This window comes from Elgaria multicarinata, chromosome 6 (genome assembly GCF_023053635.1).
Source record: "Elgaria multicarinata webbii isolate HBS135686 ecotype San Diego chromosome 6, rElgMul1.1.pri, whole genome shotgun sequence".
Classification (NCBI taxonomy): Eukaryota; Metazoa; Chordata; class Lepidosauria; order Squamata; family Anguidae; genus Elgaria; species Elgaria multicarinata.
This window is the reverse complement of record NC_086176.1, coordinates 97,494,477-97,510,741: the sequence shown is the minus strand read 5'-3', so window position 1 is coordinate 97,510,741 and position 16,265 is coordinate 97,494,477. Positions and strand designations below refer to the sequence as shown.

The following is a 16,265-nucleotide window of genomic DNA, read 5'->3' as shown; positions in this document are numbered from 1 at the left end:
TGGAAAAATCAAGTTGGGACTGGGGTGTGGGACTGGACTACCACACACCACAGAAACTTCCCGAACTCTTTTTAGCACTTAATATCCTAACACATATCAGATCCTTCCTGCAAATTTGTTCCATGTGATCTCCCTCTGGGAGGCAATTACCAAAAAAGTAACTTTAGAATGGAAAAAAATGGCTCAGTGAACTGACCAGGAAAGTGGCATTCAGATATGAATTGATACCAGAAACTATCCTACTTTAATTGCTCTTATATGCAATGCATTGATTAGTTTTGTCATGTTCAGTGGCTTCAACTCACCTCCAGCTCAAAGGACAACCCAGATGGGGCATCTCCATCCCCTTTACTAAGTCTTTCCAGACCAAAAGATACAGCTTTATCTGACTCATCAGATTCAGAGGACTCTCACTCAGAGCAACCCACCATCTGCCCCTCATCACAAGAGCCAAAGATTGCTAAATAAAGCATTTGCCTTCTAAGGTCCTAGGGGGCAAAGCCAACAACAGTACCAGGCTTGCCAGCCTTTATAAGCTTTCAGAGGGCCTTTACACCTTGCTGAAACAACAGCTCCCCTTGCTATAGGTGAGAAGCCTGCAAGCAATGTTCTGTCCAAGGTCCTGAACTGTTCTGACTGCTTCTAGCCTTAGTCCAGACATGCCCAAACCTTGTTGGCCAAGGATTTACTCTCATTCAAGCTATCTTTTGCTTTATTATCAAAACCTGCCTTGATTACTGTGATTCTACCACATCTGCTGCTACATTGCCCAGCCATAAGGCACCACAACCATAACTCACTTCCCTGGGGACTCAGAGCCCAGCCAGGGCAGGATATGCCAGGTTCCTTGTGGGAGATCAAAAAAAGTGAGTGTCCAGATTGTCTGTGTAGGGATATACCTTCAATAGCATCTTCAGCTCATCATCCTTGTTTTATATTTGATTGCTTTTGAATGAACTGCAGAATGTGCATGATGTGGAACAAGTAATTGTCTGCTATAGAGGAGTAAGAATTGTCTGTTTTAATGAAACAAAATGCATGAAAATATTTAACTAGGCAGTTTATAAAAAGCGAACATAGCAACAGCAAACATACAGGGCATGCCCACACTAAAATAGGAAGAAGTATTTCAGCAATATTTAAACAACTGAATAGCATAATTTATACATGCTTCAATAGCCCCCCAAATGGCTAAACAGATGTTCTTAAAACTTTTTTATCTTGGCCAAATATAAGCCTATGAAATGTCAGCCTAAGAGGTAATATACACCAGCAATTTGAAGATGCCAAAAGAAAGGGTAGAATTAAAATGTCGAGAGAAAGAGAGAGAGAGAGAGAGAACACTCCTGTCATATGCTAGGACCTATATGAAGAAAAATATTCTATTATATATTAATATACAGGAGAATGAGCCAACAAATAACAGAAGTTGCAATACAGAATATCTACATTATATATGTATTGTGAACCTCTTACAGGTTTTAGGATATTAAGGCAGCTGGACAACCATCTGTCAGGGATGCTTTAAGGTGGATTCCTGCATTGAGCAGGGGGTTGGACTCGATGGCCTTATAGGCCCCTTCCAACTCTGCTATTCTATGATTCTATGAAGGGTGCAGTCCTATGGGCTTCTGAAATTCCTATGCCCTGCCCTGCCAAACTGAAGCCGGCAGGAAAGAGGGAAGAGCAGCAGAGGCAATCTTTGCCTCCCTATCCTCCAGATATTTTGGATGACAACATCCATAACCCCTGACCATTGGCCATGCTGTCTGGGCCTGATGGGAGTTATAAACTAAAACATTTGCAAGGCATCCATTGGGAAAGCTGCCATAGGGTATTATTTTTACCTGGGCAATAGCTAGCAGCTGTCTTCTACATATTCCTGTATCTCTCCTCTTCAACCTATTTCAGGATCTGCCAGGGCTGGCCCTATCGTTAGGTAGAGTGAGGCAACCACCTCAGGCAGCAGATGCTAGGAGGCAGCAGTGGTAGTCCCCTAGCTATTCTGTTCTCTTAGGAGAACAAAGCTGTGTTCGCCTCACAGCCTGTCATGTATCCCTTAAACTAGGCTGCTTCCCTCAGGTGTGATGGAGGACTCTATCCTGTTGTCAGTGTTAAAGTAAGGTCCAAGTCCACTTGGTTTCTGTACCTGGAATAGAAGGAGGTGCCATCTTGTCTTTTGTCTCAGGCAACAAAATGTGTTGGGCCAGCCCTGGGATCTGCCCCCTTACCTATCAGCCCACCTGCTTCCCCCTTTTCTACTACCAACTTCTAGCCCCCACGAAGGACAGCTTGGCTCTGCCCTTGGCAAGCGACTTATCCTTGCACTAGATTTACCTTTGGTAGAGATGTCATCATCTCCAGCCTTATTGGATCCAGATGGCAGATTCAAATGACGGGTGTCAGGCTGACAGTTGATTTATTAACTTTAATAGTGAACTCTCCGGAAGAGGATTATCAAGGGCAATCAAATTATTGTGATTGCAAAAACTCACAGTAGCTGCAGAGCTGCTCTGCTCTTGCTCAGCACTTGAAATCTGCATCAACTGAGTGGATAATTAAGGTACTGGACAACACTGAAATGGATCCATTAACGGATAACGCGTGCAGAAGGAATGGACGTAGGGTGGTGTCAGGTGACTTTGGTAAGAAATGAGCTCAAATCATTTATTGGAATAATCATGGTTAAAAAAAAAAACTGAAAACAGAATGATTTGATTTCCCCCACCCACTGTAAAATTTGAATTTAGAAACAGTTCAGTGTTGTGGCTAAAATGTCAGACTACGACTGGGAAGAGCCAGATTCAAATCCCCACTCAGCCACGAAGCACTCTGGGTTATTTTGGGCCAGTCACTCTCTCTCAGCCTAACCTCCCTTGCAAGATTGTTGTAAAGATAAAAGGTGTGTTTTTGCATGTGAGGAGGGAAGAGAGCAATGTAGTCTACCATAAGCTCCTTGGAAGGAAGGTACCACATAAATTTAATGAATGGAAATGACTCAAGGATGCCAACAGTATGGTGCACAATTCCTGCATGATTGGCTACAACAGGAGTCCCTCCACTTTTTGGAGTCGGTGGGCACATCTGGAATTTTGAGTGTGTTGTGAGCACTCTCACAAAATGGCTGTCCCAGTGGGCACACCCAGTCACAAAACACGTTTTCTCCAGACTGCAAACCAGTGAGACTAAAAGAAAAAGTGACCTGCCCAAAAACATAAGGCGGTTCTGATCTCCAAAACACAAAACCAGACGTTCGAACCCAAATAAAGATGGTGCCGGGTGGCAGAACTTTGCTTTTCAGCATGCCAGCTTCCCAGTTAAAATTAACTATTTGTTAATTTTTAAAAATCATAAGGAAGATCAGGGAGCCTGGCCGGCGCCAAGCGAGGTGTCTACAGGCACATTTATGCCCACAGGCAGCACATTGGAGATCCCAGGGCTACAAGGCCTCACTCAGAACCCTTATGGGAAAACTGCAACTCCTTAGCAAAGCTCCACTCCCTGACCCTGTTCTTATTTCATTCACACAGGAATCCAGATCCAATGCAGAGCTCAACCCAATGCATATATTCTGGGACTTAAATCCTGCATATGGTTTCAACCTAGCAGCCCAATACTACTCTTGTTTACTTGGAAGTAAGGGCCGATTTACACACGCAGTAGAATAACCTGCTAACGAAGTGACAGAATCCTACACAGGTAGACCGGCCTATATAATTTTGGATTATAAGTGAAGTGGAGGGAGAAGCACATTTTCAAATACTTTAAAGAATCCCTGCCAGCAGAAATCTAGCACAGCAGGGAGAGGACTAAAATAGATCTTTTTTCCCTGATGTGCTAGTTCATTGGATTTTTTATTTTTATTTGCTGAGAATATTTACTTGTGCATTCAAAAAGGGGATCTCCCAACAGCATCCTGAAATGGTGCTCTATTATTATTATTATTATTATTATTATTATTATTATTATTATTATTAATATCTTGCCTTTTTTCCTCCAAGGAACCCAAAGTGGTGTAAATAATCAACCTCCTCCGCTCATTTTATCCTCACAACAACAACCCTGTGAGGTGGGTTGGGCTGAGAGTGGGTTGGGCCCAAAGTCACCCAGCGGGTTTCCATGGCTGAGTGGGGACTAGAACCCAGATCTAATTCCCAGTCCAAAACTTTAGCCACTACACCACCTCCTGATTCCACCATCTCATTCCACTGCATGTATACGTATCAGGACTATGGCTGACATCCTACGCACACTTACCTAGGAGTAAGTCTCACTGAAGTTGATGGGGCTTACCTCAGAGTAGTCTTGAATAGGATTCTGCTGCAAGCCACATTAAATTCAATCAGGCTCACTCCCCAAATAAGTGCACCCAGAATTGTAACTAGTGATCGACAAGTTGATCCTGCAGCAATTCAGAATTGGGTGCGATCTACAAGCACAGCTGAACGTGAACAAGGAAGAAAGGTCTCCCATATTCCAAGCTTTCGGGTCATGCTCAAACTAGTCAAGCTGAGCACAAATGGCCACTTGAAATTTCTCACTCTATTTGTGGGCAGAGAAATTGTGGGGAAATTTCGCCAAATTTCTCCAGGGGGAGGAAAAGTTCTCCAACTCTTTCTCATAGGTAGGGCTCACCATTAAGTGGCTACAGTGTTAACTGTGTTGGCAGGGCCGGCGCTGCCATAGAGGCAGCTCAGGAGGTGGCCTAGAATGCCAAAGTAAGGGGGCGCCCAACGTCTCGCCCGGAAGCCATCCTCCCACAGCGGCTCTGGGAGAGCAGATTCCAGGCACACCATTCTGAAGCCACCCCCCGCCCCCCAACCCCAGCGTCCTGGCTTCAAAGTCAGGAGCGGCTTCCGGCCGGGTGCTGGCTTCGAAGCCAGGATGCTGGGGCGGGGGGCAGCTTTGGAATGTTGCGCCCGACTGGAAGCCGCTCACCTGCCTAGGGCGCAAAATAGTCTGGCACCAGCCCTGTGTGTTGGCCGGCCAGTCCCCCATTTTGCATCCACTGCAATCCAGGGGACAACATTGTGTCTGGCTCCAGGGAAGAGATGGCGCTAATGCTGAGCCAAAATCTGTCCTCCAATTTCCTGGAAGTTTTCTTTCCCCATGAAAGAGGCTTCTGTTTTTCTGCTTCTTTCTCAGTGAGCGTTATCATTAATATTGGTGATGTTATCCAATAATTGTGGCCGAGGACACTGTGTGTGTGTGTTCTTACTGTAACACATCTCTCCATTGCTTTGAAGTGTCCCAGGTGGCCTGAGCTTCCTGAATTGAAAAAAGCCTTATGGGAGGAATTACCTCATAATATCTTCCCTGGACTTTAATAGAATGGTGGGAAGCTGAGGAGGGTACAGGCTAGTGGAGAGATGAGTGTACAATGAAAAACAGGACACTTGTGCCACCTCCTAAATAAGGCAAGCAGTTAAAACCTAAATTCAACCCAAGACAATTTATTGGCAATTTTCTTTACCCCTGAATTTCTTTTCAAAAGCAATTTGTTTTCCATCAAATTGAATTGGGGGTGGGGGAGAAGTGTGAGAGAAATTCTCAGCACGACACTTGCTCAAACGCTTGTGGGTGCACATTCTCCAGCTGTACTTTGGGAATGTGGCACGTTCAAAATGCGGCCATTACTTTTCTGCCCCTCCACAGCCCCTTTCAGAAGTTCACCTCTGTGTGTACTAAAAAGGCATGGAGAGGGGGAGAGCATGGCTGTGTATGGAGGCCTCACCTGTCAAAGTCCCAGCCAGCTCCGCCACTTTATTCCATGAGTTCTAGGTCTACTGGTTGAAGCTATGTGCATTCAGCCAAATACCTATGCCCCCCCACACACATACACACACATGACCAAGCTCTTCTACCCATTCCACACATGTTTTAAGGACACACAGAGAGTATAATAAGAGCCATGTTGGATCAAGCCAAGGGTCCATCTAGTCTAGCATTCTGTTCCCCCAGTGGCCAACCAGATGCCCATGGGAAACCCACAAGCAGGACATGAATACGTTAGCACCCTCCCACCCATGTTCCCCAGCAACTGGTGTACACAGTCATACTGCCTCTAATACTGGAGGTAGCATGTAGCCATCAGAACTAGTAGCCATAGATATCCTTCTCCTCCATGAATTTGTCTAATCCCCTTTTAAAGCCATCCAAATTGGTAACCAGCATTTCATCTTCTGGTAGTAAGTTCCATAGTTTAACTATGTGCTATCTGGAAAAGTACTTCTGAAGGGGGCTAGCATCAGACAGCCATGCATCACAACACACCGTTCTGTTGGACTGTTGTCACACATGTGTTCTTTACAAACTGACTAGATCAGGGGCCAAATCTGGACCACCTGGGCTCCCAATCGGGCCACCCAGAGTTCCCCAAATGGCCACACCTCTTTCATAGGTTCCTCCCCTTTCTCCCAACATTGATCGTTGGGGGAGGGGGCGTTCCCAGCTTTTGCGCCATTTCCCCCCATCCTAAAAGGTTGAAATGTGTCTCCTAAGGCTCAGTTACTGGCAGTAAGACTGTTAAGCTACAATAGGCTGGTATTCCTGTGATTCGGGCCCTGCCCATTTTGCCTTTGGGCCCTATCCACCATAGGAATGCAAGCCTCAAGAGCCTCTCCAAAATGCAATTTGCCCGTCAGGCTGAAAGAGATTCTGGACAGACAGAGAGTAACTAAAGAGGTAAGCAGCCTCTGACTTATACGTGCAAAGATGGTTGATTCCACCAGACTTCAACTCCTTAGTCATGCCCACCCCACAGAACACACAGAAACAGACAAGGAAAGTCAACATATTAATAAGAACATAAGAAGAGCCATGCTGGATAGACCGAGGGTCCATCTAGTCCAGCAGTCAGTTCACACAGTGGCCCATCAGCTGTTGACCAATGAAGGAGCCCATGGTGCAACAGCACCCTCCCACCCATGTTCCCCAGCAACTGGTGCACACATGCTTACTGCCTCAGATACTGGAGGCTAGTAGCCATTGATAGCCTTCTCCTCCAGGAATGAATCTCATTTCTGATTCCAAACATATTACCATTTGGGGGCATCTGAATCAAGGTTCATTACACATATGGGAATTATAAACTGGTTGGATTTGTAGGATGGACTGGCTAATTAGAAGATTCAGCACTTCTTTAATCATATCCCCACCCCCGAAGCCCAAGTCTAACACAAGCCATATATGTCTATTTGATTCCAAGCACAAAGAACAAACGATATACACAACCACAGTGAATTATCAGGAACCATTTGTATTTTATTACCCCTAGAACATCTTCAATATTGAATCAGTCAAGACAAATCCATTAGGAAACTGAAGATAACTTATCCCGTGAATATTTTCTCCCATTGTAACAGCAGATGCAGATAAAGTTCAAGTCCTCAATTCAATTCTGGCTACGTCAACGGTGAGACTGACATTCTTCCAGCTGGAAAAACAAATTTAAATTCTGCCGCCGGGCAGATGCAATAATACTTTAATGAAGATAAGAACAAGTGATAAAAAAAAATGCCAGTGGGTTTAAGAAGAGGAATTGATTTCCAGAGATAGGCTTGAAAATAAGGGCTGAAGCCACTATCACCATCTGTGGCCATTCATGGCAAAACATTTGCAAACTTCACAGGGTGGATTACCATCCTGGGAAAAAGTCAAAACAATTCAGGGGTCAGGCAGGCATTATTTTAAATCTGTGCCTAGCAGCCACATCTTTTTTTCATTCTTACTCGAGAGTAGGTACAGCGGTCCCCATCTGGATTGGGACCCTAGTGTAAGACCCTTCTGTCTAAACATACAGAGGATTGTGCCCTAAGTCACTAACTGAGTCAGCATTGCTAAGTTTACTCAACTAAGACATACCCTGGGTATGTTTTACTCTCCTGTCTAGGTGTGTTGAAACTCAGAGGATTTAAGTCAAGCCAATCTGCAATATCAGAATGACACCGTTAGTGTGTTTGGCCATGCTTAACAAAACAAGGCATTTAGATCTGCTTGCAGTACACGTTTACTCAGACATAAACCCTACTAAGTTCAATGGGGCTTACTCCCGGGTAAGTGTGCCTACAATTGCAGTCTTAATCTGATGAACCTTGATTCATTTTTCAGTTAGGGTGACTATATGGAAAGGAGGACAGGGTTCCTGTATCTTTAACCGTTGTACAGGAAAGGGAATTTCAGCAGGTGTTGTTTTATTTATTTATTTATTTATTACATTTCTATACCGCCCAATAGCCAGAGCTGTTATTTGTATGCATGCAGCGCCTGGTGAAATTCCCTCTTTGTCACAAGAACTAAAGCTGCAGGAGCCCTGCCCTCTTTTGTATTTGATCACTCTAGTATGACTCCTGCAGCTTTAACTGTTGCGATGAAGAAGGAATTTCACCAGGTGCTGCATGCGTATAAATGACACGTGCTGAAATTCCCCCTTTCATTGCAATTGTTAAAGATATAGCAGCCCTGTCCTCCTTTCCATACGCTCAGCCTGTTTTCAATTCTCTCCCTCCTGTGTTAATGACAGCAGTTTCGAAAGCTTGACCACTTGGGCATCCTCAGCCCCTTACAACAGCAACGCCACAAGATGGTTCTTTTGCTATCTCTTTCTAAGAAAGAGAATTGGAATGCATAATCAATATGGCCAAGGTCAATGCAGAGTTGTGTTTAGGAATAAGCCCTAAAGCAGGGGTGCAAAACCTCAGCCTTGGGGGTGCCAAATGTGGCCTTTGGAATTCTCTAGAAGGCCACACACCCTCCCCCTCCCCCCAACTATTGATCATTTGGTGGTTTCCTGACTTCGGTACAGTTTTAATAAGGTTGAAATGCCTTTCCTAAAGCTTAGATACTGGCAGTAAGAGTTTTAAGCTAAAATATGCTGGTGTTTTTGGTATTTTGGACGCTGCCCCTTTGCTTTTGGCTCCCCAGCAGTGGAATACACCCCACGCGCAAGAGGGCTCTTCCCAAATGGAATTCGGCCCTCAGCTGAAAGAGGCTCTGCACCCCCTACCCCAAGGGAAGGCTTTGGAAGAAAGGGATCCATCCAGAGCTGGCTCCATCATGGACATGCGCTGGTGTCCCAAGACTGACAAGAGGACCCCCCTGCCATAAAAGCATTGCCATTTACAGAGACCGCATGAGAAAGCTCTCCGTTTGCACAACCCCTCTCTTCCAACTCCGATGCCTCTGTGGAGCCCGCTGGGACATCCTACGCAAAGGTTGTCAAAATGACCCGTGACAGGAAATGAGGAGAAAGTCCTTCCAGTGCAGGACGTGCCTCTCTCATTACAATGCAGAAGCACGAGTCAGCAATCGGCTGGATTTATTTCAAATTGTTATTTATTACGGACACAGACCAGCAAAATCAACACCAAAACATGCAAAGGATAGATAAAAAGTGACATAAAAGCAAAATACAGCTTAGTGAGTTACTTCTCTCAGAAGGATTGCAGCGTTATTTTTCTAATTTGCATTGAGGTCATGAGAAACTTAGAGACCCTTTCAGTAATATGGGAGGACATATCCCTTAAACAGATTAATACCAACGTTGTGGGGCTACATCCAGAAAAGGCTGTTAATAAAGGAAAGATTAACTTTTTTCTGCATTCCTCATACATGTTACAATGCAAAATGACATGTTCAACAGATTCTATTGCTCCAGAACCACAGGGACATATCCGTTCATTAACCGGGATCTTACTAGGGCCACAGCTAGACCTAAGGTTTATCCTGGGATCATCCAGGGTTCGCCCCTGCCTGAGCACTGGATCCCCTGTGTGTCACCTAGATGAACAGGTTTGACCCCTGGGCAATCCAGGGATAAACCTTAGGTCTAGCTATGGCCTAAATCATCCTTCTAGTAATGCTGATGGCAACACATTAAAGCGAGCAAGGGTAAATGCTCTCCTATACTTGGGAATGGTTAAAGCATACAGATATGAAGCTGCAGTGAGCCCATAGCTATTAAAATTATTGTAGAGCAGTGGAGAGCAAGATTTGTTAGCAGCTGTTCTTAAATGCTGTAGATCTAGATCTATTAGTCTTTGAACAACAAGAGATTGGGCCTTCTGGAGCTCATAGTTGCCCACAACTTCCACAGAGAAACCCAGCCTATGTAGCTTCTTCTCCATCTCTCTCATCCAACGAGTGACATAGGAATCTGAGAGCAGTAAAAAGAGATAGCTACCAGGAGCTGCAAGGAAGTGTAGCCGTAGCCACCATTTAAAGGCCTCGATCCATGCCTTGCATTCAACTTATCTAATACCCCCTTCCAGATAAATAGCTGCGTTCCCCACACAGGAAGGGAGGCCCAGTAGTTTTCTAAGAAATACAGATAGGCTGGATTTATTTTATTTTACTTCTTTCACTTGCACGCCCAAAGCCATTCTAAACCGTGTACCTACTGACCTGCAAAGCCCTTGTTTCTGAAAGGAAGGGAGAGCCTTTGAGATGGATAATATGTTAGATGGCACATTTCTTTGGGGATGTTTCTTTAGGAACCTTATACCATTGGTTCATGATGCTCACTAGAAACTAAGTGGCAGCCGCTTCAGCTAAGGCTGGACCAAAGTCCAGGACCCCACCGCTCAGGAAGTCCCCAAATGACCACCCAGAGAATGGCAACATCAACACATGAGCACCGCAGGGCTGACGCTGGTCACCGCAACATCATAGAATCATAGAATAGTAGAGTTGGAAGGGGCCTAAAAGGCCACCGAGTCCAAACCCCTGCTCAATGCAGGAATCCTTCCTTCCTTATTTTTAAAAAAACATTATTGTTTGAAGGGAGCCAGCCAGGCATGTACACAGATGTTCCAGATGCTCATTTTATTCTTTGTTTATTAAAAAAAAAACCCTTTTGAAATATACTATCCCTTTCTACAACAAAACAGCGCTCATTCCCAAGTAAACAGGGCAGCAGAAGCAAACTCCCACGATATTCCTGCAATCATGATGGCCCTATGACTTCAATGAGTTTAAAATTTAAAACTGCACGTGCTCAGAGGATTTCTTGTTTTTAATGGGGGGGAGAGGGAGAGAGATTGTTGCTCTAATGTATTAGGAATACAGACATAGTTGTAAAGCATGGAATGGTGAAGGTCAAAGCCAGCCATAGGATAAATAGTGCCAACTGTGATCATGGAAGGTTAATGGGTCCTGATGCAGGTGTGATATTGGTGCCATCCTCAGCCGAGCTTGGCACCCGCCTCAGCCCAATGTCAAGGGCACCCACCCTGCTTGGCCACCCCAGATGGGGGAGCTGAGTCTGTGTGAAGAGAACAGGAGTGTTGTGTTCTTCACAACGGAAGCAATAATATATATGTATTGAGTCCAGGGTCTTAAATTACCTAGCTGCACCACTGGGTTTGATGGAGGAATCTTTCTCAGCCCTAGCTGGAAATGCTGGGAATTGAACACGGACCTCATTTTTCATGGGCTTTTCCACTAAGCTATGAAATGTCTTGGGTCTGTTCAACAGCCAGAAGAAATGCTATCTAGGGTGACCACATGGAAAGAAGGATAAGGGCTCCAGTATCCTTAACAGTTGTATTGAAAAGGGAATTTCACCAGGTGTCATTTGTATGCATGCAGCACCTGGTGAAATTCCCTCTTCGTCACAACAGTTAAAGCTGCAGGAGCCCTGCCCTCTTGACCAGATACAAAAGAGGACAGGGCACCTGCAGCTTTAACTGTTGTGACGAAGAGGGAGTTTCACCAGGTGCTGCATGCATACAAATGACACCTGCTGAAATTCCCTTTTCAATACAACTGTTAAAAATACAGAAGCCCTGTCCTCCTTTCCATATGGTCACCCTATGCTATCCACCTGCAGGTATCCATCCTCTGTTATTGCCAGTGCAGTTCAGCTGTCCATAAACTTGGCCCCTTCATGGTGACAGCGACTTCCATCTTTCAATGGCTCCGTGCACATGAAAGCTTTTCTAGCTGCAGGCATCCCATCCCACTTCCCTAACTGATTAGTTCAGGGCTTAAAGTAGGTACTTAAAAAGCATTGGGGGGAGCGGGGGGGGGGGGGGGAGAGATAGCAATAACTGTGTTTTTGTTTTTAAATTTAACTAGCCAGATAAACAACTCCAATCAGCAAGCCATCCCCTTGCTATGTCAGAGCAATTAACCTATTTGCATGCATTAGATTTCAATTAGCATGTATTAGATTTCAATTAGCAATTAGCTGAGAATCCATCCTTTTGTACTGCAGGATACAAAAGACTTCCCTCCCCTTTTTCCACCCCACTCTGAAATGTTATTGCAGGCAAGTTCTTTTCAAACCAGATAGTTATTCAGAGTGCCTATTGGAATATATCCCTCCCCCCACCCCCCAAGAAGCCACCTGATTTTACCTTTTCTCTGCCTCCTGCTGACACCTTACTCTGAACACTACTGGTTCGGAGGCAGACAAATATTAACATTATCTTGGTTTCCACAAAAATCAAGCATCCCAACTCTCTAGCTCTTGTGAATTTTGAACCACCCTTGGTTGTCTACATAGGATCTTTCTCATATTCTAGCTTAATTGATATCACCAAAATGAGCAGACATAGTTTATTCTGCAAACCCCACATTTTAAGGTCATGTCCTTTGTTCCAGGTCAGCCAGAGCACAATGGTGTCCCTTATTTCACAGACAAATAAACATAAATGCACACACACAGAGATACTTTGCACACTCATTTCTTTCCCCAATACTACAGAGACTATCATGCGTTTGGCATTTTGGTTTGGCAGCACGTACATTTTGCACGTAGGGCATCTTGACAACTGAGATGTAAAGCGTTTCTTGCTTTGATCCATTTGTAATACAAACGGAAAATCTAACACCGGTCCGAATGCTCATTTGCTTTATCTCCTATGCCAACTTTCCCCAGTCAGGGGCTCTCCGGGTGTGTCAGCTACAACTCCCATCATCCCTGTGATGTGTGGGAGTTGTAGCCCAACCAGTCTGGAGAACGGAAGGCAGTCGTATTCTAAAATCATCCAGGTATTCACAGAAATAGCACAAGGTAATAGAAACGGCACGTACGAGGACAGTATTGGTAGAGGAGAAATAAGGATAATGAAACTGGTTAACAAAAGTGGGGGAGGGGGCTTAATCATTAGGATGAATAACCCTAAATGAATATTTTGTTTTTCAAGGTAAATACACTTATTCTTTAGCTTTATTTGGGGTGGGCATATGTATAACATAGTAATGGCAACACCTGCATTCCACCCCATCTGCCAAGGACATCAGAGGTTTATGCTATTTATCCTCACAACAACCCTGTGAGGCAACGATTGGGAACCTGTGGCCCACCTGGCATTGCTGGACACCAGTTACAATCAGGCTCAGCTACAGTGGTCAATGGCCAAGGATAATGGGCGTTATAGTCCTACAAAATCTGGATGGCACCAGGTTCTTCACCCTGGCTGTGAGGTTAAGTGAAGTCTGAGACAACTGATTCCCCGTATGAAATACATGATTGAGAAAGCATTAGACCCTCCAAATCTCCTCCATTTCAATCCTGACCCTTCTCTCCATCACATCAGCTTGGCACAGGGGTCAAGGGGGGCATTTTCAAAAAGCTACACTGTGGCAATGGTTCTTGGGTGGATGTTGAATGATAGGAGAGTGTCTTCCTTCATAGAAGAAAGCAATCAACTATGCAGTGTCAGGAGAAGTTTTCTCCTCAACACCCCAACTGATGTTTTGGTCTACAGCTCCCAACGTTCCTGACCATTGGCCAAGCTGGTTGGGGCTGATAGGAATTGAAGTCCAAAGCCTCTGCAGGACACCAGGTTAGGGAAGACTGGTCAAGAGGATCAACTCCAGCAAACTTCCTCTACCTGCTCCATATAATCCTCTTAGAACATGTACAGTACCATGTACACTGATGGTGCTATATAAATAAATAAATAACAACAACGTGGCATGGAGCTCTCTCCCATTGGAATGGTTTGTTCCCTGCCTCTTGTTTCTTATACAAACACACACATTCCTCCCTACAGAGGCCGGTTCACCCAAGCACAGCCATCTCTCAATCACTGCAACATGTGAATGGATCCTACGAGAATACACCCAAGCCAAGGCAGAGTTTTGATTTCACCTCCCCTCACCTGAAAGGTGATGCTTTCCAGCGCTTCACATGTTCAGGGCCAAACTGAGACACGCCTGAAGGTTTAAACACAAAATGGCCCCAATCCCATAGAAAGCAGGTGCGGACAGAGAGAAGGTGGGTATACGTGCCGGCAGGGTGGGTGGGGGCGGGTGTCCAATTTTAACACAAAAATGTTTAGGGGTGCCAAATGTCTAATTTGGCCCTCTCGGCTGCCAGTCCTCAAGATATGGTAAACAGATATGGAGAATCAAATGTGTGCATGTGTGAACAGAGCCAGAAAGATTCACTGCACAGATCATCATTGTATGGGATGCATGTCAAGGTGCCGTCGATTCTCTTCCTTATGTAGGTTTTTTTTTAACAGATCCAAAAGGTGGCAGCCGGTTTTAGGGTGGATGGAAGGAGGGAGGGAGGAAAAGAAGGTAGAGAAATGATTTTACAAGCCTGAACTTTCCTCTCTCCTGTGCTCTGAAGAAGACTGGAGGAGAATATTAAGGACCCTGGATAGGTGATGATCGAAAGCCACCAAATTCGAGTCAGACTTAATCTCTCCTGTCCATACAGACAGAGGAAGAAGACAAGGACTTATCTAGACACACAAATCGTATAGTGTCATATATAGGGGGCACGTGCCATCCTCGCCAAATTTCCCCATCACACACACAAGCCAACCCCCAGAAGGAGAACCCCCCACCTAGCAGGTGATGCGACCAGAGAGATCTCCAAGCAATGTCACCTTCCCATGGATGAAAAGAAAGGCTGAGAGGTGAGGAGGGGATATGCGAGAGAGCTCATCAAAACAGGAAAAACGTCCCTTCTCCTTGACGATCCCAATCCTTAAAGAAAAGGGGGAAACAGACCATCGTCCCCAATAACAAGACCCTGGTTTCAGGGTTTTTAGTCTCCTACCTGGGATCGCCAGGTTTGACACGGGCACGTTGTGGATGCTTTCCGGCAAAGTTGCCATCCAGTCTGCGAATTTCAGCTCAGTCTTGCCTTGCGATGAAGCCATGCTTGCTGCTGGAAAGAGGAAGAAAAATAATAATACTGCTGCTGCTCTTTCGTCTCAGCTGGAGGTGGTGGTAGCAGCAGCAGCGGCTTCCTCCTCCTCCTCCTCCTCCTCTTTTCCTGGATCCTTGAATCGCTGTCTGTTTGCTCCTCTCCAGCCCTCGCTTTGCTAGAGAGAGTTTACGCGCCGCGCTGCGCCACACCCACTGGCTGATGGCGTAAGCACATGCTAATTCGAATCAGTATGCCGAACGCTCCAAGCTGGCTCCGGCTCCCGTTTAGCCGGAGGAGCTGATGTGGCGCATACAGGCAGCAGTCTCCTCCCCACACGCACCTCGCCGCGTTTCAAAGCCATGACGACCCTTTTGGTCCCCCTTAGCCGTGCCGCAGGACGTTAAAACGCGCGTTGGGGAAAGGGCTGCGCAGCCCTGCCACTTTTATTCGGGAGGGAGGAGAGAGGATCAAACAGTAAACGCTCAAGAGCAGTGGGGGAGCATCCCTGTTAGACCTAAGTAGAACAGACCCACTGAAATGACGGAAAGTCTAAGTTAGTCAGGACTAACGCAAGCCCCATTCATTTCAATGGGCCTACTCTATGTAGGACTAACATTCAATATTAACCAATACCTCATCCTTCCTCTTGTTCTTCAGCAAAGTCTGGAGAAGAAAGCATGGGAGACATATGGAGCTCCGTCAGATGAGCGTTTCATTGCGCGCTGCTCGCTACTGGGCCCACTTGGATTTTCGCGGGTCCCTCTCACGAGGTTGTGTGCCTCCTGCACGCCTCCCGCCCATTCTAGCCATTTTCGTGCCACAAAAAACACCCCACTAAGTTCGACTTATTTTTTGAGATGGAGGTTACCACTATCCCCTGCTGTGTGCAGGAGAAGCAGCGGGATCAAGACAGCCCAATGAATGGGCCGCGCCCAGGTTGTTTACTTCCTCTTTCAAAAGAGGAAGTAATGAGGGACAAACACGTGGGAGAGGAAGCTCCCTTTCCTTACCAATAAATGGTAAGGAAATGCCATTTTCACTTGTGTGATGACTCTCATGGGTACCCCACACACACACAACTAGGAGGTCCTCTGGAACCCGTTCTCCACCCCACCCTGCACTCTTCATATGCCTCCAATCTCTTCCTTCTTGC

At 45.6% G+C, this 16,265-nt stretch overlaps 1 protein-coding gene across 1 annotated transcript in view; it reads right to left on the bottom strand.

Moving 5' to 3' along the window:
- The window catches only part of PLCXD3 (phosphatidylinositol specific phospholipase C X domain containing 3), an 89,394-nt gene extending 74,262 nt beyond the window's left edge, over positions 1 to 15,132 (bottom strand). Inside the window, exon 1 of the mRNA XM_063128125.1 lies at positions 15,020 to 15,132. Coding sequence (XP_062984195.1) covers positions 15,020 to 15,122 — 103 coding nt within the window. The 5' untranslated portion in view covers positions 15,123 to 15,132. The remainder of the gene's footprint in view (positions 1 to 15,019) is intronic.
- Between the last annotated feature and the right edge of the window lie 1,133 nt (positions 15,133 to 16,265).